Source organism: Chinchilla lanigera, unplaced genomic scaffold, assembly GCF_000276665.1.
Source record: "Chinchilla lanigera isolate Chin_1 unplaced genomic scaffold, ChiLan1.0 scaffold00038, whole genome shotgun sequence".
Taxonomy (NCBI): domain Eukaryota; kingdom Metazoa; phylum Chordata; class Mammalia; order Rodentia; family Chinchillidae; genus Chinchilla; species Chinchilla lanigera.
Window position 1 is genome coordinate 655,460 of NW_004955439.1, and position 26,476 is coordinate 681,935.

Sequence of the window (26,476 nt, forward strand, 5' to 3'; positions counted from 1 at the left end):
TTTTTTTTATTGGTACATTTTAGATATACATAATGATCACTTTCATCATAGGGAATCTGTACATGACATATCTTGCTTCTTGTTTTTTTTCTCATTTGCCTGCCCTCCCTTCAACCCCTCTTCCCCTCATTTACAAAAGCTTTGTTTCCATTTTCTCCTTCTTTTTCTTGTCCCTTTTTTCCTTTCCTCCATCATCCTCCTTTGTTTCCCTTCACATTTAACCATTTTATTTTCATTTCTCAGTATCTATTATACATTTTGGTCCTTTTTTACACTTTTGGTTTCTCATGCCAGAGAAACAATGCACTATCTAAACATGTGTGTCCAGTTTTATTTCACTTTAAGTGTATGGTCTCAGGGTGCATCCATTTAGCTATAAATGTCTCAAGCTTATCCTTCTTGATGGCAGAGTAAGTACTCCATTGTATAAAAAAATCTCACATTGTCTTTATCCATTCATCAGTTGATGGGCATTTGGGCTATTTCCAAGATTTAGCTATAAGTGCCCCTATAAACATGGATGCATGTATATCACTGTGGTATGATGCTTTCAGTTCTTTTGGGAAGCTACTAAGAAGGGGAATAACTGGGTCAAATGGAACCTCTAGTTTTAGTATTTTGAAGAATTCCCACACTGATTTCCACAGTCTACACTCTCACCAACAGTGGAAAAAGGTTCTTTCCCCCACCTCAGAGCCCCACCAGCATTTATTATCAGTTGATTTCTTGATAGCCATTCTTTCTGGAGTGAGATGGAATCTCAGCATTGTTTTAATTTGCGTCACTCAAATAATTAGTGATGTTGAACATTTTTTCATATATTTATTTGCCATTTCTGCCTCTTTTTCTGAGAAGTATCTGTTCATTTCAGTTGCCCATTTTTGGATTGGGTCTTTAAATTTGGAAGGTCTGATTTTTTGAGTTTTTATTTATTCTAGATATTAGTCCTTTGTCTGAGGAGCAGCTGGCAAATTTTTTTTCCCACTCAGTGGGTTGTCTCTTCAGTCTGTTGGTGGTTTCTCTTGTGCACAAAAGCTTTTTAATGAGATGAGATCCCAGTTGTTGATTCTTTGTGATATTTCCTGTGTGATAAAGGTTTTGCTCATAAAATCTTTATCTACAATAATGTCTTTAAGCGTTCTACCTATTCTGTCTTCCAGCAGATTTCTTCTTTCTATTTTAATATTTAGGTCTTTTATCCATTTCAGTTTTATTGCTTGGCGAAAGATAGGGATCTAGTTTTAATGTTGAGCTTGTGGAAAACTAGTTTTTCCAGCACCATTTATTAAAAGAGGCTTTCTTCCAATAAAGGTGTTTGGTTCCTTTGTCAAAGATAAGATAGCTGAGTATGTTTGAAATTGTCTGTGCATCTTCTAATCTGTTCCATTGATCCTCTGGTCTTTTTTTTTTTTTTTTCCTTACCTTGCCTGGTAGATTATTGTCTTGGGAGTTCATGGAGTTATAGCCCTTGTTACCTGTTTTTAGAATATCCTTCAGAATATTTTGGAATGCTGATTTGGTGATCATGAATTTCTTAGAGTGTTCTTTGTCATGGAAATATCTTATTTCTTCATAAATTTTTAAAGATCGTTTTGAGGGGAACATCAATCTGGGTTGGAGGTTATTTTCTATAAGGGACTGGGATACTTCACTTCAAGCTCTCCTTGACTTCACGGTTTGTGTTGAGAAGTCTGCTCTGATTCTGATGGGCTTTTCTTTATAGGTGATTTTTTTTTTTTTTTTTTTTTTTACTAACAGTTTTTAATATCTTGTTCTTGTATTAAATTTCTGGAATCTTGACTGTTATATGCTTTGGTGTAAATTTGTTTTGCGTATGGCTACTTGGAGTTCTATATACCTCACTTACTGTGTGTCTTGTTCTTTTTCTGTTTGGGAAGTGTTCTGCCATTATTTCTCAGAACAGATTTTTTTTGTGTCATTTGCACTATCTCTTTTTTCACTGAGTCTGATCAGTCTTCTTTGCATCATCTCGCAGCTATTGGATTGATTTTTTTTGTGGTCCCTTGCTATTTTTAAGAAATCTCTCTGCAATCACTAACTTCAATCCTGTCCTCTATGTCTGATATTGTATCCCCACACTGGTTCATTCTGTTGCATATACTTTCAATGGAATTTTTAATCTCCTGGATATCTGTTTGAATGTGTTTCATGATTCCATTTCTTTCTTATGTTGGGCATTCATGATTTCTATAATTTTCCTAAGCTCCTCTATTTTTTTTATCTGTATCTGTTCTAGAGTCACTAACCATGTCTTTCATTATGGTTACCATCTCTGTAGTTATCTGAGAAATTATTTCTGATTTGATCTGTTTTTCTAGTGCCTCATTCATCTTCTTTGTTACTTCCACTGTTACCACTTTATAGAGTTGAAGTGGGTGGTTTTGTATTGTTCCATCTCGATGCCCCCTGATTTTGCTTTTGATAAACTGGAATTCTGGGGTTGTGTCTTCCTTAAAGGAAGACACATTTTTTCATTTTCTATTTTTTTTTTTTTTAGTTTAATTCCTTGGTTGATGCTTATAAATTGTTTATGGTGACTATCTTTATTGCTTGACTTTAGAACCCTAGGAAATGACTTCTTGGGTATGTCTTCCAGGTGTAGGTATCTGCCTTTTGTGAATCTGTTGCAAAATCTTACCTCTGTAGTATAGTGGGAATGAGAAGTTACTGCCTATTTGGCCTAACTTCTGGTTCTTTGGTACTGGCCTATAGTATCTTTTATGACCTTTAAGCAATCTCAGTCTTAATGTACTGGGAAGAACAACTTATTAAAACAATTATGTCACCTTGGCAAAAGTAGTACAGTCCACAAAAACAATACCATCAAACACAGCATAGAAAATGACAAACTGTCACCTGTGTTAGCTGGATTGGTGGTTATGTAACAAAATCCTAAAACAAACCAAAAAATTGTGTACAGTAAGTATGTCCTCAGTATGGTGATTTTACCCTCAGGGGAAAAAATTGAAAAGGAGTTAAGTGGAAAATAGAGAAATAGAAGAACAGGAAGAGATTAGAAGCAAGGCTGGAAGACAGTTTTCACAAACTTTGGGAAAGTGGTGGAGAAGACAGGGAGAGGGAGAAGGAAGAAATAAAAACAAGAATACAGAACAATGACAAGGAAAAAAGCTAGAATCAGTGTTCACACTCATTAAAAACAAGAAGAAACAAGAAAAAAGAAAAAAAAAAAAAACAAAACCAAGAAAAGAAGAAAATAAGGAAAAAAATCCAAGGCGTGTCTCTGTTGTTGGTAGACAGAGTAAGCAAACAGAGTCCAGATCTGTGTTCATTAATCCCAGTGAGTCAGCCATAGGTTTATGGTGGGGTATTAGATAATCCCACCAATCCACCACCGATAGTTCCATTAAAGTTCAGGCTGTTTTTTTGCTGTGAGGTTAGAACCTGATTTGTTAGCCTGCAACACTGCCTCGTGCTGGCCTCAGCTCAGTTCCTTGACTTCTTGTCAACTTGAACTGGGTTCTGCCACACCCTGACACTGGGAACCACTCACAGCTGCTCCGTGTTCCAAGCTCAGCTGGCCTCTCTCCACGATGGCTACCAGCCAGTTGCCTTCTCCTGGGGGATGTCTGAACCCAAATAATTCACCAGCCACTGCAGTCTGCTGTGTCCACTGCTCCATTCCACTGGTGTGTTTCTTCCTGGAGGCCTTTGGGGTAGCCAGTAGTCACCATGTATCTGCAGGTTCAAGCTGCCCCTCTTATACAGTGAGTCCAGGCTCAGAGAAAAAGTGCCTTGACCTCCTTCTTCGTTGAAGTCTCTCTTCACTCCCCGTGGACTCCAATTCTTGCTGGGTTCCAGGAACTCACTTTCCTCCTCCTCCTTTTCCTCATATTGCTAAATTCTAGTGTCAGGATGCCAAATCTCGGACAGGTTCTTTTTCTGCTGTTTACTACTCCACCCTCTTCCTAGAAGTCTGAGAATTTCTAATTAGATTAATTTATAGTTTTGACTTGAAAAACAATTAAGCAGATGGGATTATGTCTCCTTCTTGGCTAGCATATCACTATTGCAGAAGCATTATAGAAATTGTTTTGTTCTGGTTCTCATTAGTGTTATATATGATGCTAGAATTTTGCCTGTTTTTTTCAATAAACAACCTTTTTTTTTTAGGCTCCTTGGATTTGAATGCTGTGTCCAGTGGTGTGAGACAAATTTCAGCATCAGGGGCTGCTCAACCATGTGTGGAACCAAATCCAAGCTCAGTGCCTCCTGCTCCTCCTCCACCACCACTTCCGCCTCAGTTTCCTCCTTTCCAGCCTTCATGTTTTCTTCCTTTACAACCAGAATCTACAGTTTGTGACTCAGATCATCCAGCTATGGAAATGAAAAAGCAGCACCCAGGTGCTAGTAAGGTGAATTATAGTCATCATTCACAAAGCCGGAGAAATAAAGATGTTCCAAACATGTTAGATGTTCTGAAGGATCTGAATAAAGTTAAACTTCGTGCTATTGAGCGGTACGTTGTTATAATTTGAGAAATAGACTGAAATTGTGTGAATGATGTTTTTAAAAACTTATGTTTATGAAAGCTGACAAAGATATTTTCTTTCTTATTAGTCCTCACTCCTAAGTACCCTTCCCAGAGATAAATCACTCTTAGTGCTTTTGGGCTGTTTTTTCTATTGTTATATTTCCATAATTTTTAAACATCTCTTGTTATTTTTTGTAATTGTATTTCTCCCCATTGTAGAATATTAGGAATACTGTATTTCCTTTTATCCACCAGCTTATTTCCTGCGGTTTTAGTTACCCATGGTCAACTGTAGTCTGAAAATATTAAACAGAATTTTCAGAAATAATTTATAAGTTTTAAATTGCTTGCTGATTTGAACAGTGCCATGAATAAGCATTCAGTGAGGATCAAATGAATGAATAACTGAATAAATAAACAGTAGTCTTACGGTTTTCTTCTCATGATCCCTAGTTCTTTTGGAAGTTCTTAAATATTTCTTTGAAATTTTCTACCCCCTGGAAAATCAGAAAATTAAAAATAAAGCTTTTCAGCATAGCAGTGTTCAAGGATTTCCAAGTCAGCAAGATTCCGGTTGAGCCCCAACTCTCAAGGTTTCTTGGTTTTCTGTTTCTGAAACCACTGTGGCTGTCAGATGCCTTATTTCATGGCAGAAATCTATTGAAGACTAATTATATTATGCTTGTATGCTGGCTGTGCTTGTTGACAAGGTGATAAAGTTACATCAGAGTTTTAATTTACTCCATGTTTCTTTTTGAACAGATCCCCTGGTGGTAGACCTATTCATAAGAGGAAAAGACAAAGTTCACACTGGGATCCAGTGTCTGTAATATCACAGGCACTTAGGCAGAAATTTGCATTTCAGGAAGATGATTCCTTTGACAAAGAAAATAGATCTTGGGAGTCTTCTCCATTTCCTAGTCCAGAAACTTTCAGGGTGAGCTATGGTGATATAAATAACTTTTAAGTTTTTCTCAGTTGTGCTTTTCCTGATATTTTACATTCATGTTCTCTTGAAGTAATTATACAGACTGTAGTATAAAGTGCTGATACTATAGTAATCGTTTTGTTGTCAGCTGAAAACGAAATAAAACACTTAATTTGAGAAATTCATGTCATGAACTTATACTAGTTCATCCTGGAGAGTGCTAACTTGATCTCTGCAGTGTAAACTGGTTGTCTGACACTTTGAGAGGACCAGGGAAGAATGTATAACAGATTCAACCGAACTCTATCAAACGGGGCTACTCCAGTATTTCTCACAGTCAAATGTAAAGGCTTGGGATTATTTAGCTGAATAGAATGTTACCTCTCTTTGGGGTCATAGTACCTCTAATGGCAGCACTTACTGGGTGGTTAAAAGGACACACATTTTGGAGGGTTTTTTTCACATCTCATAATTTAGTTGAGGTTGAACAGAAGAATAAGCCTTGGGAATGAGAGAAAGAAAAGGGCGAGGGTGTCTAAAGTCGAGTGGGTAGCCCTGCAGAGTGACAGACACCAGCAGAGGTGGAGACTGGAAAACTGCAGTGCACATGGCCAAAAAATGTAGCATAGCATAGCGGGAGAAACGGTCCCAGTTCCATTCCAGTGAGCACAGGCTCAGTGTTGTGTGTTGTGTGTGTTCTGTACCTGATGTTTAGTATGTTGATTTAGAAAATGATACTCCTTTAACTGTATGCAAAACAGTATGGAGCTTGCTTTAGAACTTTACCATAAAAAATGTGTTTTTAAATCAACATTTAATTCTGACATTTGAGTTCTAATGTATAACTTGCAGAGTACTTCTTATTTACCTTATCTGATCTTCATAGCAATATCCTGAAAAAGAGAAAAGAATATTACTTGTTTTCTACACAAGGAAAGTGAACCTCACAGTGCACATAATCCCTCCTCTTGAGGAGTAAGCAGAGTCTAGAAGTTGGTTTATTAAAATGCTAGAATATCTGAAAACCCCCTACTGAGAAATTCGCTTAGGTGGAACACACTCTTTCTCAGTGATACTATAGCACCTGGTGTCATGCTGGACACAGGGCCTCAAATCAGCTCACGGGGAGCTCAGTCGGGAGGTCACTCTTGCTTACTTTTGTGTCCTCGGCTCTGAGTTCAGTGCGTGACACAGCTCACTCTCAGGTCACTGTTGGTTGTTGAATGAATTCAATCTCAAGGGATCACTTGATATAGTCTTGCCATTCTGTTTTTATGTTCCAGTAATTTCTGTGCTAACATTTGCTTTATTTCAGTTTGGACATCGCAGCTCACAGGCAGAAGGACAGTGATCTAAGTGGAGAACTGATAAGCATAAAAGTCTTTGGCCAAGGTCACAAAAGCCATGTCTGCACTTAGAAGGAGAGATGCAGACACATGCTGGCCTGTCTTTCGCTGCCTTTCAAAGGATCCTATCTTCCATTAAGTGAGATGGAATGCTGCTGTGGGCTGGGAGAAATCTGGCCAGCTTGAGGGAGATTCTTAGGAATTCCGGTTTCTGGTTTTGGAAGATCCAGCAATTAACTGGCTACTGCAAAGGGTCAGGTGTATGAATTCCGCCCATGTGTGTTAGTATCACTGAAAGCTGAATATGTACTTCAGTGATTTTTCTTGAGCAATTATGACTTTCTAATTTAAGAATCTTTTAAACCTTTTCAATGGTTTATTTGGCCTCCAGTAACTTAGAGATTTTCAAATTGGATAAGATTATAATTTTTCATTATAATTTATAATGAAGATTATAATTTTTCTATCCTAAGTCACTGTTTTAATCATATGTGGTTGAGCATTCTAAAACTTATTCCCGAGGTAATAGTCTTAGAATTTGACTCTTAAGTGCTATAAAAGTGTTGCCTGCATTTGCTGTATAAATACACATGGCTGACATTCGTTTCCTTTGGTCCTCAATACATTTTTACTCCCTTCCTTTGTAAATAGATTGTACAATAAATGTGCCTTTTCAACGTGTGGTTGTTTTCATTTTCCTTTTGTTTATATCTATTGGGTTTTTTATGATTTTTATTCATGTTTGCAGTACCTAATGAATACTCAGCTTCTGTTTTGTAGCAATTCAAACGCATATTTTTCTCACTATTTCATAACATCTGAGGGAATTCTGTAGTTAAGAGTTTCGTGGAAAATCCAAGTGTAAAACAAATAAATTTGCAGTAAGTAGTGCGATACAGAAATGTGCATGTTTGGCTGCCTCCGTGCAACAGCCAAGGAGGATGCAGCCATCTAGTGGCTCCGCACCCACCCCTTTGGCCGGGCTCTTCACGTTCAGAAAATACCAGGTTGCCCACAGTTTCCTTATTGCTGTGGAAGAGGATTGGTTCCTGCCCCCGCCTTCGTTCCCTACTCCATTGTCCCTGCACCCTCCAGTTAGGACTGGCCGTGCAGCAGTGTGTGTGTGTGTGTATTTTTTTTTTTTTTTCAGTACTGGGCATTGAACCCTGGGCTTTTGCACTGAGCTATGGCCCTAGACTTTTTGTTTGTACTGTATTTTTGAGACAAAGTCTTGTTAAATTGCCCAGGCTGTGTTTGAATTTGTGATCCTTCTGCCTCTGCCTCCCAGAGTGCTGGAATTACAGATATACACCACCATGCAGCAGCTATGACCATGAGGGAGGGGTATTTAAGGCAGTTTACAAGGACATGTAAAGCACAGATAAACAGCTTCAACAAGAAAGAGGAAAAAAATCTTAAAGATGGATTTTTCTGTGTTTACCACATGAGGGCAGTATAACACCAAGCACACCCAGGCTGATGACAGTCTTATCAACTTTGGATGACAAATTTTTAGAAATTACAGCAAAGCAAGATTGGATTAAGTATTAATTGCACAAGCAGCTTACTATAAAGGACATTTATCAATTGTAAATAACCATCTTGATGCATCTGAAAGTACTCATCAGGCTAATTCAGTTCTTTCCGTGGCAAATAAATATTCTATAAAACTCAGTGATGAAAGCAAGAGATGGTATTATTTAATTTTTTCTTTTTTTTTTTTGTACTGGGAATTGACTTGTGACCTCACATGTGCCAGACAGGGGCTGTGCCACTGAGCTATATCCCCAGCCCATTAATTGTTAAAGATTGCAGTGGGATTTCTCCAGGTTCTTCAGCTGACCCGTAACCACTTATTGCACTCCTGGAGAAAAACAAAGCTTATTTGTGCTTATATAACTATAGTTTTTGTTTGTATCTTAGTAAAGGTTGATAGGTTACAGTAGTGCAATTTTTACTAGGTATCCCAAAAGAAACAGTACATGGAAGTAGATACTTCCCAAGATACTGTTATTGGTTAAAAGATCACCTTTCCTGGATGTTTCCTCCCTCTGTGTTAGCCCAGCATCTTCCCAGAGATAAACCCAGTCAAAAGCAGATCATGACTTGGGGTATTAGTTTCAGACCCAGGTTACTGGGGCATGGCATCGTGATGGGTGGCGCAGGAGCCAGCGTGGCAGGGATTATCCCTTGAATGTGACCCCACGCTGTTCTTTGAGGTTTCAGCCTTGGGCATCTGCCTGACCCCCTCACTTTGGGACCCCCTGTCCTCCCCCCTGGGGTCAGGTTTCCGGCCTTGCCCTGGACAGCTGCTAGCAGGGGTTCTGTGCTATGCCTGCTTATGCAAGCCCTCCGTCCTGCTTTCTGCCTTTTATAGTCTTGCTGCCTGTGGTCAGATGATGGTAATTAACTACTAAATTCATTAAACAACTTACTTGTGCTGGCCACGGTGCTAGGCACTTTACAGCATTAACTTGAGAAGTATTCCTGGTAACATGGCAGAAGGGCAATCCTGCTCCCTTTTTACAGAAAAAAACACTGAAAACAGGCAAGTACTTTCCCCGAGATTCCTAGGAAGCTCCTAAGCTGAGGGCCAAACCTGGGCTCCTCGGGATAAGCCATAGCCTCCCAGGGCTAGCCCCGCTCCTCTGACTTCAGCTCAGAGCCACCACCCGGCTTCCCCTCCTTAGAGCAGCTTGCTGGTTTAACTCTGTGACTTGGGGTTTGCTGTTTCCGCCATGTGGGAGATCCTGCTCCTACTCCGTCAAGACGCAGTGTGAAGAGTATCTTTCTCAGCCAGACACCTTTGCCTGGCCCTGCTCCCCCAACAGCAGACAGGACAGCTCCTCCCTTTCTTCATACAGAAGCACATACTGCTGTCTGCTACCCGGCCTGTTGGGCTTAACATTGTGTCTGGATCCGTCACTCCAACTTCACTGGGTTCTTTTGAGTAATTTGAGGATCGGAACCGGGGTTTATTTATCATATTTCCTCAGATATCCAAACAATAATCACAGCCAACAGTTAGGGTGCACTTTAGGGTGTTGAGAATGGTATTAAGTTCTAGCATCATGAAAGCTGAGGCAGGGGAATTTCAAGTTAGAGCCCAGCGTGTGCAACTTAGCAAGTTTCTGTCAAAGAAAAAAAAGTAAAAGGGATGTGGCACAGTGTGAAAGGCCCCGGAAATCCCTAGTGCCCCCGCAACTCAGTGATGCAAATATATAGTTTAGCTCATCTCAGTTAAGCACAATTGGAAAAAGATGTTATTGTGGTAACTGCAGCCTTCAGATGAAGAAAAAGGAACGATAGCATCAGCTGGTCTAAGGCCAACTGCTACCAAGTAGAGGAGCTGAGACAGGACCCAAGAACTTCTGACTTTAGAGCCTATGCCTCTATTATTAGCAATGGACTTTATCCAACAGCATAGAGAAGAATGCAGGTGAACAGCTCAAGTTCACATAGCTAGAAGGTTTCAGAGCTGGGGTTTAGCCTAGGCAGACAGAGGCCAGGGCCTTTGCTCTCAGTACTCATGGCCCTGGTTTGAAGGGAAGGAGCTCTAGAAGGCTAGGCAACCTTAGGTAGGTCTGTCAGCCTGAAACCATTGATGCCAGGATTGTCCAGTGGTTGGGGTGGCTCTTGGGCTCTAACTGGGACCACCAGTCAGCCCTGGGTCCTCACCACACTGTGGACTTGGTGAGGCCTCTGCTGGGCTCAGATTTTTCTCCCTTCTGCTAGGTCTGTGTCCCTCCATGTGTCATAAAAGAGCCTGCCCAAGAATTGCCTGAGTCTTTGAGAAACTACTTTAGTAAGAGTAATTATTTCTCCTTCGAGCTTGAATTTGATTTTTGGAAATAGCCAAGTAATTACCAGACCTGATGAATGAGTGGATGATCAAACTCGATGATATCATGAGTGGTTACAAATGAGGTGTGACTTTCAAGTAATTCAAGTGATTTTCTTACAAGCATTGTGATCTGGTTCTGAAGGCATTTCCTTAGAGACTTGTTCAACAAATATTTTGTGCAATGAGTACAGTGGCTATGTTGCTTAAAGACAATGCTTTATTTTATTTTTTTCATTTTTTTGTGGTGCTGGGAATAGAACCCAGAGGCTCATGCATGCCAGGGAAGAGTTACACCTCCAGCCCACTGAGCTATATCCCCAGCCTACAATATGCATTTAAATGATAGAATTTCTGTGAAGAGTGCTAATAAAGGAATTACAGAATCTTAAAAATCACCAACATATTTTATGATTTATATTACCTGGACAGTGTTTGGACTCAAGGGTTTAAGTTAGTCTTAATAAATAACTGGGTAAAATTTTGATGAAGATAAAAATATTTTTGGCTGGTTAGGGTAGAAGCAGGCTAGTTTAACAAAAGCTGCTAAAGTATTGCATAATAAACACAGCAGTATTCCTACATTTGTTAAGAAGTACATGAGACTTTTATACCCATCTGTTATTTTCTGTTCAATTACAACCAAATATAGTCACTAAAAAAAGCAAACGCAGGGTTTGCACATTCATTTCTCTCCCTTTAAGGGCACGTGCTTGCTGCTGGGAATCCTTAATTCCATAAATTGTTGGCTCTACTGCAAACTGGTGTGAACTGAGTGAGAGATTTTGCTGGCTTTTACCAGCCTTGGAGGATTTTGCCCAGTCATTGCTTCATTGAACATAAGACTCACAGTCTAGTGAATCCTCACGTTTGCCTCCTTCCACTTGATTTCAGATCTAGAGTTTCAGGCAAGAGTATTAAAGTGATTCTTTTCACTGTAGCTGTTTGTCTCCTTTCCTCCTGCCAGAAGTCCCAAGGAGAGGCCTAGTGAAAACGCAGATGGGCGAGGGCACCTGGACAGCCACGCCCTGGGCTGACCCTCTGCTGGGCGGGCTCAGCCATGCCTTTCCCTGCCCTGGGCCTCAGATTCCTTCCATTAGGTGATGTCGCTGAAAAAACCCTGATGCGCGCAACATATAAAAATGTGTATTTTTGTGGTTTTTGAGACAAGGTCTCACTGTGTAGCCTAGGCTGACCTCAAACTCGCAATCCTCCTGCCTCAGTCTCCTGAGCGCTTGGCTAGCTCATAGACTATCAAGGATCCCTCAAGAGCGATGAGCCACGAAACACTTCTATTTCACAATTATGCCTGTGACATCATAATTGTATTAGTCTGTTCTTTTTGGTGGGAAATGAGGGGGAAATGTGAATTTGTATTGTGGCATGTGTGAAATCATTGATATGCACCCCCTCTCAAAACAGACAGACAGACAGACAGACAGACAATTGAGGCTACAATAACAGAAGTAGTACCTGCACATAAGAGGAGTTCTATGTATTGAACAGCTTAGAGGATAGACTAGTGTCTCCACTTGGGAATTCACATGGAAATTGGCAATGGAGGCATGTCGCCAGGATGTTGAGGGAGTCGAGATGTTATCTTTCATGAGGAGTTGATACCATTTGATGTGTTTGATTCAGAAGAAGAGATGGATGGGAAGGAGATGGATGGTAGTTCTCATTCTGAGAGGGTTGGGTCTCAGGAATTACTTCCGTTACTAATGGAAGCATGAAGTTTGTGGATGGAAGTCGAAAGAAAGCAGACATAGGCTCAGAGTTAGGAAGCGGTCAGCCTGGACTGGATGTGTTGTAGGCTCTGAGCTTCTTGTGTGGATCTTCCTGAGTGGTCCTTTGCTGCCCAAAGACTAAATATGCACTCAATGAAGATGAGGGGCGGAGTGATTCAGGTAGGACCGTGGCCTATGACTGAAGGGCTTTGGTTGCATCCTCATGGCCCTGTGACTTGGTTTTGACATTAATTTGTGTCTCGTTTGGATTGTTCACTTACAATTGATTAACACTAATTTATAATAGTAATGATAATGCATGGCGGTTTATTATGTAATATCATGCACTGATTCAATATAATGAAAAATAGAGGTAAACTTAGAAAAAATACTTCTATATAGAAAAGGTAAAGGACAAGAGGAATTTCAGTAGTACTCCCTTATCTGCAAGTTTCCGTTTTTAAAGTTTCAGTTATTCAAGACTAACTCTGATTTGAAAATATTAAATGGACAAATCAAAAGTTTTAAATAACTTTTATTGCAGCATATTGTTAGAATTACTCTATTTTATCTATAATCATTTATTGTTAATCTCTCACTGTGCTGAATTCATAAATTAAATTTTCTTATCAGTAAGTATACGAAAAACTGTATGGATAGAGTTTGGTACTATTTATGTTCTTGTGTATCCACTGGGGGTCTTACAACAAATCCTCATTGGGTACAGGGTGACCAAGTGTACTCTGTGTATGCTGCATGGAATTTTTGGAGTGCTGCTGATGAGGTTTTCATTTAATGCCTGCAGCATTGCTGTATTTTGACCTTTCTTTACTTTTTTGGCCAGGCGTGATGGTGCACGCCTGTAATCCCAGCACTCGGGAGGCTGAGGTAGGAGGATTGTTGCAAGTTCGAGACCAGCCTGGGCTACAAAGTGAGCTCAAGGCCAGCCTGAACTGCAGAGCAAGACCCTGTCTCAAAAAGACAAAACAAAAGCAAAAAAAACCCCAAAAAACAAAAAAAACTTTTTTTTGTGAGACAACCTAGAACCAGTGGCCTCCTGTCTTTTTATGCAGAATCCATTTGCTCTAATCTGTCACCAGCAAGCAAAGCAGAAATTATGGACACTTTCCTTGGGGATCTGGAGAAGGGCTCAGCTTCGGCTCCAAAGGGCTTACTGGACCATCTTCCCAACAAGAGCAGGCCCTCGTTCTAGTTACCAAGAGGAAAGAGTTTCCTTTTTATCATTGTGGCTATAATCATCCCATACAAACAGTTTGATATTTTACTCTTTCACTCACATTATAATCTAAACGTTTTCACTTGTTACTACACAGTATCCATGTCCACAGCTTTTAATGATTACTCACTGAAGTTGTGTCCTTTTATGTATCTATTCATCCCCAAATGTTTAGAACTATTTTTTAACTGGTTTTAAATTTCATGTTTAGTTTCCTCAGTTTATTTTAAACATTTCAATTTTAAACTTTATTTTTTTAGACCTGTGCTGAGTTCACAGGCACATGTAAAAATGCAAATATGACAAAAGATTTATAGCTGACCGCCCCCCCCCCAGCCACTCCTCAGAGGCCATTGTGGTTATAAGGTGCCCCTGTTTCTTTCTTGACATGGTCTAGCCATGCGCAGTGTGGACCTATGTGTCTCTTTCCTTGTTTCGGTGGTGTGGGAACTCACTGCAAAGCTATAGGCCTAGTGCCCTGCTTGGGGCTGCCGCCGCTTGGTGTCGAAGGTAGGTTTTCTCTCCAAGGCGCTACCCACTTGCTAAGCCATGTGCAGGCAGAGCTGTGAGAAGTCAGCTTTATAGACTCTGGTTGTGTGTGGCTACCTGGTAATGAACCTAACTAGCTGCTTGTTGATGGAAATGTGGGTTATTCCTGTGTAGACTACAACCACGTGTGGGGTAACTGCACGAACAATTGTATATGAAATCCCTGGAGGTGCAGTTGTGGGTAGAAGGCACATTCACATTGGTGAATTTAGTGGCAGAGTTGGCCATGTGCACAGTGGCCGGCTTTGAAGGTATTTAAGGGGAAGGTACTGTCAGGGAGCATTGGGAAGGACATACAGTACTGTCAGGCTGTCCGACACTGTCTCACTTGGTTTCACTGGTCCTGACAACAGTAATTTAATCGTCTAGTTCTCACTTATTTTAATATGGAAATTGGAAAAAATAACAGTTCTCACTGCATGAGGTTTTTTTCACTCCATTTAACCAGCCCGTGTTGTCTAAGCATCTCGCAGTGCTTATTAAAGAATAAGAGGGCCAGGGGCAACTCTTTCTCCCTATAATTTCTCATCCTTACTCCAAAGGTCAGCAGTGTTTGGCAGAGTGTGAGTGTGAGTGTGCGTGTGTGTGTGGGGACAATGCAGAAAGCGGCAACTCTGGGGCTGGGAGTGTAGCTCAGTGGGATAGCTCTTGCCTAGCCGGGGTGAGGCCCTGGCTTTGATCCCTGGTACGTTGAAATAAAACGCAGCAAAAACCTCAGCTCTTTTCTTTTGTATCTCTCTGGTCTTTTAATACATGCACAACTCTTAAGAAGATGTCTTGGTTATGGCTGAATAAAGATTCATTCCTGCCTTCTTCCTCCTCCTCTTCAAGTAACTGGAGTTCTGGGAACCTTGCGAGAGCCGAGAAGTTCACCTTGCGGGCCCTTAGGATGTGGGCCGCACACAGGGCGGGGGTTTCGGCAGCGGACTGACATTCGTGGTGAGTTCTCACTCTGCTTCCCAGTGTCATTTGCTACTAACATTTGAGATCCCTTCGAGTTCTGCTGTTTCCTTTGTCTGGAGTTCTGTGCCTCCTACTGAGATCAGTGTGGAGTTGTGTGTGTGTGTGTGTGTGTGTGTGTGTGTGTGTGTGTGTGTCCTGCGGGCTGTAGTTGTCTGTCCCATTCTCTGGATAGCCCACAGCCAAGCTCCAGTCGCCAGGCCCTTGCCAGTGTACTGCCGCTGGCAAGCAAGTGACGGGAAGGAGGAGCAGGTGTCCCACTAACTGACTAATTGGCCTGGCGCTGGATCTCATTTTCCATGTTCTGAAAGGGTTTTGGCAGCAGCAGTAGCTCCCAAAGTTATTTGAGTGCTGAATGTGTATAAAAGTGTTAGTTGGCCCTTTGGCACTTGAGAAAAATTTCTTTTCCTAAAGGTGATGACAATTTTCTATGTTATAAAGGGAACAAAGGCAATTTTTGCAAATTAACGCAGTAGTATTGAGTCATAGAGGTATAATTTAAATTAGGTATAATTTAAACAGCAAGACGAGCTGCTCTTATCCGCATGGAGATAGTGGCTGTCGCTGCACTCTCATTACCATGTGGCCAGCTGTACTACTCACTCAAGGTCCTGGATTCTGTTTGTACCTTTTCTGTTATTTTTGCAAAATGAGCACAAGTGTGTGAAGCAGCCAGATTTTTTAGAAGCTATGTACTTGTTATAGATAGCCTGGGAGTGTTCTGAAGTCAGAGCAGGTTCACGCAGCTGCCTCTGGCCAAAGTGGCCCATTCCAACTGCTTTAAATTGCTCTCCCTGTCTGAGCTCACCTCTGGCACTGAAGACAGATCATGTCCTTTCTGTAGGCCTTTTGCTCCTTCCCTTCCTTTTTTTTTTTTAGGGAATAGGCAGGGGAAATAAGAGATCTGTCTTCCTTTTTGTGTGTCTCTGGTTATGTATGAGACAGATACAATATAATTACACAAATCCTTCCAGGTGACACAAAGTTAATACACTTTCCAGCAATCGGGGGTCTCATTTCTTTATATTTCACAAAGACATAAGTAGGGCCATAGCTGTTGTCAGCTTTCAGTTTCACTAGTTTTTTCATGAGTGTATTTATTTATTTCCACTTCATTACACATACCAAATGCAATTTTAGAACATCGATTTGTGAGGGTAAATTCCATTTGTTGGAGCAAAAACAGATCACATGTAGCCCCGGAGCTGAGGAATAGCTTTGAGTTTTGGTAAAATTTGCAAGCTCACCACTTTCTGATCAACCTTGCACTGCTCTGAAATCTGGTATCTCTTTCTTGGCATCAAAGATAGCACCCTCCTGGTGTCTGGGCTTCTGCAGCTACTTCTTGAAGTAAGCATCAGTGAGGTGTTTGGGGATTTTCATGCTGCTGATATCAGTTTTAGTGGAGGTAGCAATAACAAATTTCTGTTCTATGCAGAGGAGCTCGATGAAGGTTAGAGGCGCAGTCACAAGTGGAAAGCCAGTGGCTGACTGCTTCAGGAAAACCACTCTCTTCTTGCCCCTGTGGTGCACAATGAGGATGATCAAGATGGTCTTGGGAGTGATACCGACTAAAGGTTTTTGTTTTGCTTTGTTTTGTTTTTGCCATGACTCAACAGCTTTTGGAGCACATCTTAAGTAGGACAGTATCTAGGCATTGTGCGAAGCTTCACCACCTGGTACCATCATTCTTATCAGCACCAGCTGGTTGTGACAGTAACAAGAACTTTCTCCTTTTCCTTCTCAACCTTGGATTTAACAGCTGTGTACTTGCTCCTATACAAAGGCTTTCTGGAATACATAGCAGATCAGGAGTATCTACAAGTTCCTGTAACCAGGACAGGGTTTCAGTGGCAGTGAGGCTGCCCCATCTTGGACTTGTTAACACTCACATTACTTTTTTTTTTAACCATGCCAGTGGCACCAGCCTTCTTGGCTTTGGATTTCTTCTCTTTAGTATCTGGCTTCCCAGCTTTTTAATCCGCTATCTTGCAAGATGGGAAAGAGAACTAAGTTCCTGGCTTCCCTGGGCTCTTGTTTTAAGAGCAAACGAGATGTGAGAAGCTTCAGTTTTTGTAGCTTTGCTCTCTGGCTGTTTGGTAGACATCAGAATGATCATGGATAGAGGCTAGTAAAAAATTTTACATGAGAAAATTTAAAAGCAGGATGATTTTCCTGGAAGTCTTAAAAATATTGCAAAACAAGGACTCCCCACTGAGGGGAGTCTCCCACAGGGCTCCTGATCACTGAGCCCTGTCTATTTTGCAACTGACAAAAAAGAGTCATTTTATAATAACACCATAGCACCATAATGGTTCGTGTTTATAAGTATTATCTATAAGTATTCTCATAGACACAATGTCATTTGTCTTTCTGACTGGACTACAGAGTAGTGTTAGGTGGAATCATAACAACATAATAATGATACGTGTCCTTTGGACAAATAAAGGCAATTTCAAAAGGTTCAACTAAATAGAAGAGGCTGGTACTAACGAACGACTCTATTTTCACACCACAACTAAGAGAGCATCTTAGGTACTTTCCTATCATTGGGTGAAAATGCCCACCACCCACAGCTGAAGGAAGGAGGGGCTCATAATTTCAGTCCATGATCAGCTGGCCCCCAGGCAGAAACAGAAAGAGGATGAGAGAGGGGCATGGTGGAGGAAAAGATGCTCAACCCAGAGAGAGAAAGAGAGAGAAAGAGAGACGCTCCAACCAGACCCTACCTCCTAACAGCACATTCAGCTACTGAACTCATTAGTAGATGAATCCATAGAAAACATATCATGCCGCATGATCCAATCACTTCCCTTTAGACCTAAACTATAGCAGAGTGATGATGTCACACAGAAGGTCACAGAGGCTTTCACATGACTTAGTTCATTCTGAAACCTGGAACTGCTTTCTAGAAGCCAGAGCTAATGCTCACTCCAGGGCTACCAATATTCTGATCTGTCTGAAACTGAGGGGCTGCTCAGGACACAGGATCTGGGATGTGTTGGTCACCTCCCCTTTCCTTGTTGCTCCAAGGGACACGCGGTGACCGAGGCTTCCGTTGATCTGTCTGTCCTTGCTGACTTGTCTTCTCTGACGTGGGGCTTTGAGCTGTAGTCCTGAGGGGTTGGCTCCCCAGCCTCTCACCTGCTTCCATTTTCTGTTTCTATATGGTGAAGCCCCAGTTGGAGAAGCCTCCTATTTCAGCAGAGAGAACTGAAGTAGGAATCAGAAGTCTAGACCCTGTTTCATGTCTTAGTCTCTATGGAACCTGAGGAAAGTAATTTAGTAGTGACTTTTCCCCAGTTTTCTGGGACATAAAGTGGGGATCATAAAGAGGTGCCAGTGAAACAATCCACTATAGTTTGGAAATGCCTTGTTCCCCAAAGCTTTCTATGCTGGAAACATGGTCCCTTGAGTGGCTATGTTGAGGTGTGGGAAACTTTAGGAGGTGGCACCTAAAGGGAATCTGTCCTCAGAGGAATGTTGCTCTTGGGGCACCCTGTTAGTTCCTGAGGGAGTGGGTTGTTGTAAAAAGAGAGAGACCTGAATGTCTCTGGCTTCCTGTCTCATCCTGTTATCTCTTCCTGTGCAGAAACATTTCCTTTTCTTCTCCTCTTCCATGCTTTGCTGCAGCCAAGGGAGCCCTCACCAGAGGCCAAACAGATAAGGCTGCCTGATCTTGAACTTTTAGCCTCTCAAATGGGGAAATAAATAATAATAACCACCCTTTTCTCTTTATGAAGTACTAAATCTCAAGTATTCACTTGTAGCAACAGAAAATGGACTAATATGCAACATATGTGAAAACACAGACTGAAAAATGCTAAACAAGCATAAAGAGACAAGCTAATTCATTTATCAGTTTGGAATAAACATGCTATATTGTCAGACTTAGGGTACCTGTCTGGGCTTGCCAGCCTCAAATCTGTCAATATGGATTTGCCAATTTCCTTCTGGTGCCTTTTGTATTTGCCAAATGCCCTGGCAGCTTGTCCTGCTCCAGTGACTAGTTATCTGCTATTTCCTGGCATGGCAATGAAGAGTCATTGTTGTATTTGAAAAGCTCAGCTTTATATCTTGTCCTGATACAGGATCAAAGTCCTCCTTTCTTATGTCTGACAACTTTAGATTTTTACTTTCTAAAATCTCATTATTACTAACGATCTGAGTTTCTTGAATATAAAGTGCATTATTTCTTTTCAGCAGATATATTCCATAAATACACCCCATACCCCAAATTAGCGTTCCTCTACTTGGACAGCTCCTCTGTGCTATCCTAACTCTGCCGCGTGGGCTCTGTCCTGTTGCTCTCCATCGGCTGCTGAGACTTCAGCCCTGAGGGCTCCCTGACGATGAAACATTTCAGTGTTCTGACTTCAGTTCTTACATTACTATGGTAACAACAATTTGTGATTATTCCCTTTTCCTTTAACTTGCAGGAGGTTTGGGGGTTACTCAGTCAATATCATTTCCCTTATTTAGGCATTCAAAGTCTTGCACATTTGAGTCTGTTATAGTTTCTTCTTCCTTCCTTCCTTCCTTCCTTCCTTCCTTCCTTCCTTCCTTCCTTCTTTCTTCTTTCTTTCCTTCCTTCCTTTCTTCCTTCCTTCCTTCCTTCCTTCCTTCCTTCCTTCCTTCCTTCCTTCCTTCCTTCCTTCTTTCCTCTTTCTTTCTTTCCTTCCTTCCTTCCTTCCTTCCTTCATTCATTCGTTCCTTCCTTCCTCCTTTCCTTCCTTCCTTTCATCTTATTTTTTTTTTTGGGGGGGTGCTGACTCTATAGCCCTAGTCTTCCTTTTAGCTTTTTTTTTTTTGGTACTAGAACTCAAGACCTTGTGCTTGCCAGGTAGGTGTTATGCTGCTGAACTATATCCCTGGCCTGCTTTTAACTTTATCTGGTTGATGGTTTCACCACCAGGTGAACATGCTGGAAGATATTGGTTAATACTTGTAATAAGGCTATTTTTCATGCTTTGGTGTCTATTTCTTCCTTATCCCTGCCAGTCTCATTTAGATATCCCTTAAAGTCAATGCCAAGACCCTCTGTCAAATCTTTCTCTGACTTAGATCAAGCCAAGTCTCTTGTAAAGTCATCATCAAATGTCATCTTGCAGGTGAGCTTTCTTCTTAGGCTACTGAACATTTCTTGGTGTTTGCTTACTTTCTCAGCTGACATAGGGTCAAAGATAGTCAAACAATGATTGCTTTATTCATTCAACAAACAATGAGCAGGGTTTTGTAGAAATCCTTCTCATGACATATTTAGGAGCTTGTACATATTTTTAACATAAATTTCTTCACCATGGGAACCTCACTGTCATTACTCTGGAAACTTCTCTAACTCTTAAAATGTGGAGAAAACATAGAAACATCAACTTAAGGGAATAAAGCTCATAAATCTACTTAGAGCCAGACCATCTGATTTCCAGGTTTTGAATCATTTGCTCATGGGTTATCCACTCATTTTTTCATCCAACCAGCTTTTACGGAGTCCTGTTGTTTTAGGTGTCATATCATACATGAGTTGTATTGCCAAGTTATTCAAAGTCCAGTCAGAGAAACACATACATAACCACTGATGAAAGTAGCAAATAAGTGCTATGTTGACCATAGGATGACAGCCAAATCAAACAGAGGCATTGTTATTTGAATTAGAAAGGTCTAGAAAGGATAAGCTGGGGGTAAACATTCCTAGTAGAGGGAACATTTGGTGGGAAGGATCACAGGTGGGAAATAATTGAAGTTTAGGCAATCTACCTGCAACTGTTCTCCCATACTGCCTTTCCACTGATTCCTGCCAGAAATCACTGGTTAATTGTAACTAGTAATCTGTATTAGACTAGAAAGAACAAGTGACCTCTAAAATGCTTCATTATTTTGGTGCAAAGTCTTCAAGAAGTTCTAGTAACCACCAAAAACAAGTTGGCCTTTATTTCTCATCCAAATTTGTTTTGGACTAACGCACTGAGCTAGTATGACTTCAGTACTCTGGTATGTTTCAGCACTGTGACTAATGATTGGGTCTCATTTTGGAGATTAACTCTGGTTGAAATTTGTGCTTGTTGGTAGTGGTAGGAGATAGTAGTAGAATTACCACATCACTCTCTTATTTCTTCATGGACTGTGTAGTGTGTATTCTGGGAGGAAGAATGCTGCTACTTATAATGTTAACAGATGTGGGTTGCATTTGAAAATCTTCACTGGGTTGTTTGGAATCCTAAACAAAAATTTCAGGAAAGTTTAGAGGCCTCTGAGCAGCAAGGTTGATTTTGGACAAAAAGATTTATTTTCGTGATCTATACCTTGCAAAAGGATTACTTGTATTTCCAATGTGTAATTGGAAGTATTTATCAAGAATCACTACCTTGCTGGACATGGTAGTGCCTGCCTGTAATCACAGCACTCACAAGGCTGAGGCAGGAGGATCGTTGAGAGTTTGAGGCCAGCCTGGGCTATAAAGGGAGCTCAAGGCCGATCTGAACTACATAGCAAGACCCTGTCTCAAAAAGACAAAAAAAAAGTCACTACCTTTAGTACCCACTTTTGGTCTTTGTTGCTACATGATGCTTTTACTTTATTGAAGAATGACCCATGTGGTGGATCAAGGATAGTTTTCTTTCCATTTTTCAAACTTACCTTACCTCTCCATCTCATTCAGAAGACTGACAGGTCTGATGCAGCCCTCCCCTCAACAGCAAGCTGCCTGGACTCTTGATTGACCTCTGGGGACGTGATAGGAAGGGGCCTGAAAAGTATCAGCCTCAGGTCATCATTACTGCTTCTCTACAGCACGCAGAATCTCTGCCAATAGCCCTGCTGCCAATGGAGTTACATGGGGAGAAGCAGAGCGGGCTGTCTGCCAGCATAACAGCCTGTTGTCACCACCAGTCCAGCACAAGCTGCCTGGGTGTCACGTCTCTGATCGCTCCTCAGGTACCTGAGTACAAGTTGTCTCACATCCTGAGACAATCTGAACCAAAGATCACTTTTTCTAAGAGGCCAGAGGCTCCCCCACCCCTTTTTTTAAGGTTTGAAACTACATCTACTTGGGCTATGTAAATCTCCAAGAGTCTCCTGACATCTACAGGAGGAATTCTGAGACTAATTATCTGGCAATGTAATGGCCTGCTTAATTGACCCTACTTGACATTCCTGTGACCGTTATTCACCACATACAAATAATGCTTCCTCCATTCATTTATCTTCTCCTATATCCTTATGCTCCATGTTATTCTGATCCAACCTTCTGCCACTGTCTTCCTTCCTGACCCTCCTGTATGTTCTTTAGAGCTCTTGAATCAGGAGAAATTCTCTTATAGCCTCGGTCTCTGCACTATGCCAAACCTGCTGTTATCTTCCATGCTTTACTTGAAAGATGTCCCCTGAGGATAGTGGTTTGTGGAAATCTCTCAGAAGGAGGTCACTTACCACTCAGTGTCTTTGATATTCGTATTGGGAAATGGTATCAAACTTACCACGCACTGTCTTTGATATTGGTATTGGGAAATGCTATCAATGTCTCCCTCATATCTTACTGCCACGAGTACTCTATTAGGCCATTGGTCTTCTACCCTTGTTGAGAGATTAAAAACAAATCCTATAACTTTTGTTTGGAGTTCTTTCCATGAAGCATTACTGCCTCCATGCTTGTAGCATCATTTTACATTTCGTTGCCTCCACTTCATTTCCCAGAGAAGTTGCAGGATTCTTCTCACCCTAAGACTTACCAACTTACTGCGTAACATCGAGTGAGGTGGATGACATCTGTCACCATATCCTCTTGTTTCCCTAACTACAGTCACCTTCTCTTCCATTCTCCATGGCCAAACCTCCCAGACCTGTTCTTGCTTCCAACTGTTTTGACTCTAAAATGATAAAGCCTTTGATCATGGACTGCTAAGCTTCCAGATCTCTCTCTGGGCCATGAAACTTCTCCACAGTTCTTCAGGCTCTGCCTTCAAATATGCAAAAATAATCCTATCACAAACCTGAAACAATCTATCCCAATATCTTCATCCAGGTGAAATCTGAGAGATCATACACACACACACCGTGTAAGACCAGTGACAGCTGAATAAAATCATTGGATTTTATCAATATTAATTTTCTGGTTGTGAGACAATATTGTAGTATAGCTATACAAGAGGTTAACCACTGGAGAAAATGAGGTGATGGGTTTCCAGGATTGTGGTATTATTTCTTACAATGGCATGTAAGTCAACAATCTTTAAGTAAACAGTTCTCTAAAATTTGACAGATGTGTGTACTCTGTGTGTATGTGTGTGTGTGTGTGTGTGTGTGCGCGCGCGTATAAATGGGAAATAAAATGGTGTGGTGGACTGACAACTGGTGGTTAACTTGTAACACCCAGTTGAACCGAACCAGCGTGGGGCTGGGTGTGGGAGGCCCACCTGAGGATTGTTGCTGGCAGCAAAAGAGGCAGAACTGGAGAGGAAGAAGAAAAACTGTAGGAAGCTATTGGTTTTTCTGGAGGAGCTTGTCATGCTGGCTTTCTTGATGAACTCGGATGTTCTCATCATTGAAGGAGCTTGGGACATTGGTGTTGCTGAGAATGGCTATACTTCACTGGGGGAGCTCTGGTCCTCACTTTGAGGATCGCTTTCTGGCTCCAGAGGGGAAGACAGTACACTGCTCAGTCTCCTGGAGAAGCTTGTTCTGTTGGCTTTCCTGATGGGAGCTCAGCTTTTCTCATTGTCAGAGGAGCTCTGAACCTCACTGTTGCTGATGATGGCTGTGGTACTTTGGGGGAACTTTGGTTGTTACTTTGAGCATCGCTTCCTGGCTCCAGTTCAGATCCCTCAGCCTGCTAGTATAGATCCTTCATCCTGCTGGCACAGACTTTCTAGCTTCCACCGCTGACCTTTGGGCCTTCACAGTGCAGATCTGTGAAACAGGCCTGCATGAGACACTGTCATGGGCTCTTGGTCTCCAGATGGACTCATGGGGGGCATTGTTATGGGCTCTAGGTCTTCAGCTGGACTCAGGCAGGACATTGTTGTGGGATCCAGGCCCTCAGCTGGACTCTTTTGGTCTTTAGTGTGTGGACAGATTTCCTGTACTCTCTTTGTATATGACTCTTTGGGTGACTATTATAAAATAATCCTACAAATCATGTGTCCTGTACTGTTCCCCTTGCAAAATCCCAAACTACAACAAATGGGTTGATGGAGTGAAGAAGGTCAAGGTATATTTGACTGAATATTGTTCCTCAAAGTTCACATCCATCCAGAACTTTAAAATATAACATTATTTGTTTTTTAAAATTAATTTATTGGTACACTACACTTTTGATATACATAAAGATCATGCTCATCATGGAATTGGTACCTGTACATGATATATCTTGATTCTTCTTTTTTTCCCCATTCCTTGTCTTCCCTTCAACTTTTCTTCTCCTCCTAAAATATTTGTTTCCATTTTTTCCTTCTTTCTCTTTTTTCCCTTCTCCCTTTGGTCTTTTCCCCCTTCCTCTACATTATTTGTATATTGGGTCTTTACAGATGTAATTAGTTCAGTGAGGTTATATAGAATTAGGAGGGACCTTTATCCCATATCCCACAGCGGCTGTGCTTTAGAGAAAACGCCAGTGTCTCATTCTTGATTTTGGAGGGAAAGCTTTCAGTTTCCCCCCACTGAGTATGATGTTGGCTGTGGGTTTGTCATATTTGGCTTTTGTCAGCTTGAGGCAAGGTCTTTTCATGCCTGTTTCATCAGAGTTTTTCATCATGAAGGGATGTTGGGTTTTGTCAAAGGCTTTTTCCCGCATCTACTGAGATGATCATGCGATTTTTATCCTTGATTCTCTTTATGTGGTGTACGACATTTATTGATTTACGTATATTGTGGCATCTTTGCATCCCTGGGATGAAGCCAACTACATTGTAGGTGGGAATGTAAACTAGTACAGCCACTATGTAAATCTATATGAAGATTCCTAAAAAGCAAACAAATAAAACAAAACAAAAAAACAACTGAAAATAGAAATTCCATTTGACCCAGCTGTACCTCTTCTGGGTATATTCTTGAAAGAGTTAAAGACAGTATACCATAATGATGCATGCAACTGAGAGTCATATGAGGAACTCCCCTGCTGTCTTCTACAGTGCTTGTTTTAATTTACCCTCCCACCTACAATACTTTTTTCCCACAGACTTCCAGCACTTGTTATCTTTCATCGTTTTTAAGAGCAGCTATTCTTACTGGAATCAGGTGATATTTATTGTGGCACCATTCACAATTGCTGAGATATGGAATTAGCCTAAATGTCCATCAACTGTTGAATGGATAATGAAAATGTACTACATGTACACATTGGCATATAATTCATTCAGAAAAAAGAATGAAATTCTGTCATTTGGGACAATATGGATGGCAACGGAGGATATTGTGATAAATGAATGAAGACAGCACAGGAAAACAGGCACCGTGTGATCTCACTGATGTATGGGGTCTGAATAAGTTGATCTCAGAAGTTGAACGTAGAGGGGTGGTTTTGGAGGCTGGGGAGAGCGGGTGGTGGGAGGGTTGTAGGAGGGGCCATGGTGCTAAGTCACAGTTGGGCAGGAGCACAGCAGGAAGTCTGGGTGTGCTGCGGCACAGCTGGGTGACTATTAATAGAAGCCATGGACTGTGTATCTCAAAAACTTAGAAGAATAGATTTTGAATGTTTTTACTATAAAGACATGCTGTTTGAGGAGATAAATATCTTTTAACATATCTGATTTAATCCCTATACAATATATACATATGTAAAAACAACCTGTGGTACCCCATTAATATCTAGTTGTTATATATAAGTTAAAATAAATTTAATTAATAAACATTTTAAAATGCAAAATTGAGTGGAAATCTGTAATAGAACTACATTTATTTTAATAGAAATATTTTTTTCCTCAAAAAGAAACTAGAAATCTGCTGTTAAAAGTTGATCAGAATGAAAGAAATTTCTACGCTCCCATTAGAGTTAAGCACAAAGAAAGCTTCAGATGCAAAAGGGTGTGCAATACATTTTAAGGATTAAAATCAATAGCTATTTCTAAGAAATATCTCAGAGCATATTATACAGCCTTAGCATTGAAAGCTCTATCGAAACTTTTGTTCCCATCTCAAGAATGTTAACACTTGACAATTTTTAATTATGCAATATAATTTTCACTTATGTTATTGTATGACACTGTGAGTATTTTGTTTTCATTTGTGTCATTTTTCTTCAAATATAAACTAAGATGTTTGTCTAAGGTATGGATTAAAATGAATGTCTATTGAAATGCAATGCCTGACTCTCCTATTAAGGAAGATTAAAACTAAAATAAAGCTATGGGGGGCTGGGGATTTAGCTCAGCGGCAAAAGCGCCTGC

General features: G+C 40.9%; 1 protein-coding gene and 1 pseudogene across 1 annotated transcript in view; one reads left to right on the plus strand and one right to left on the minus strand.

Annotated features, from left to right (window-relative positions):
- Positions 1–7,462, plus strand: part of Mtfr2 (mitochondrial fission regulator 2) — a 19,633-nt gene extending 12,171 nt beyond the window's left edge. The window contains exons 6-8 of the mRNA XM_005390480.2: positions 4,153–4,498; positions 5,276–5,450; positions 6,757–7,462. Coding sequence (XP_005390537.1) covers positions 4,153–4,498; positions 5,276–5,450; positions 6,757–6,792 — 557 coding nt within the window. The 3' untranslated portion in view covers positions 6,793–7,462. The remainder of the gene's footprint in view (positions 1–4,152; positions 4,499–5,275; positions 5,451–6,756) is intronic.
- An 8,701-nt stretch (positions 7,463–16,163) lies between these two features.
- Positions 16,164–17,651, minus strand: LOC102019738 (annotated as a pseudogene).
- Positions 17,652–26,476: the final 8,825 nt, after the last annotated feature.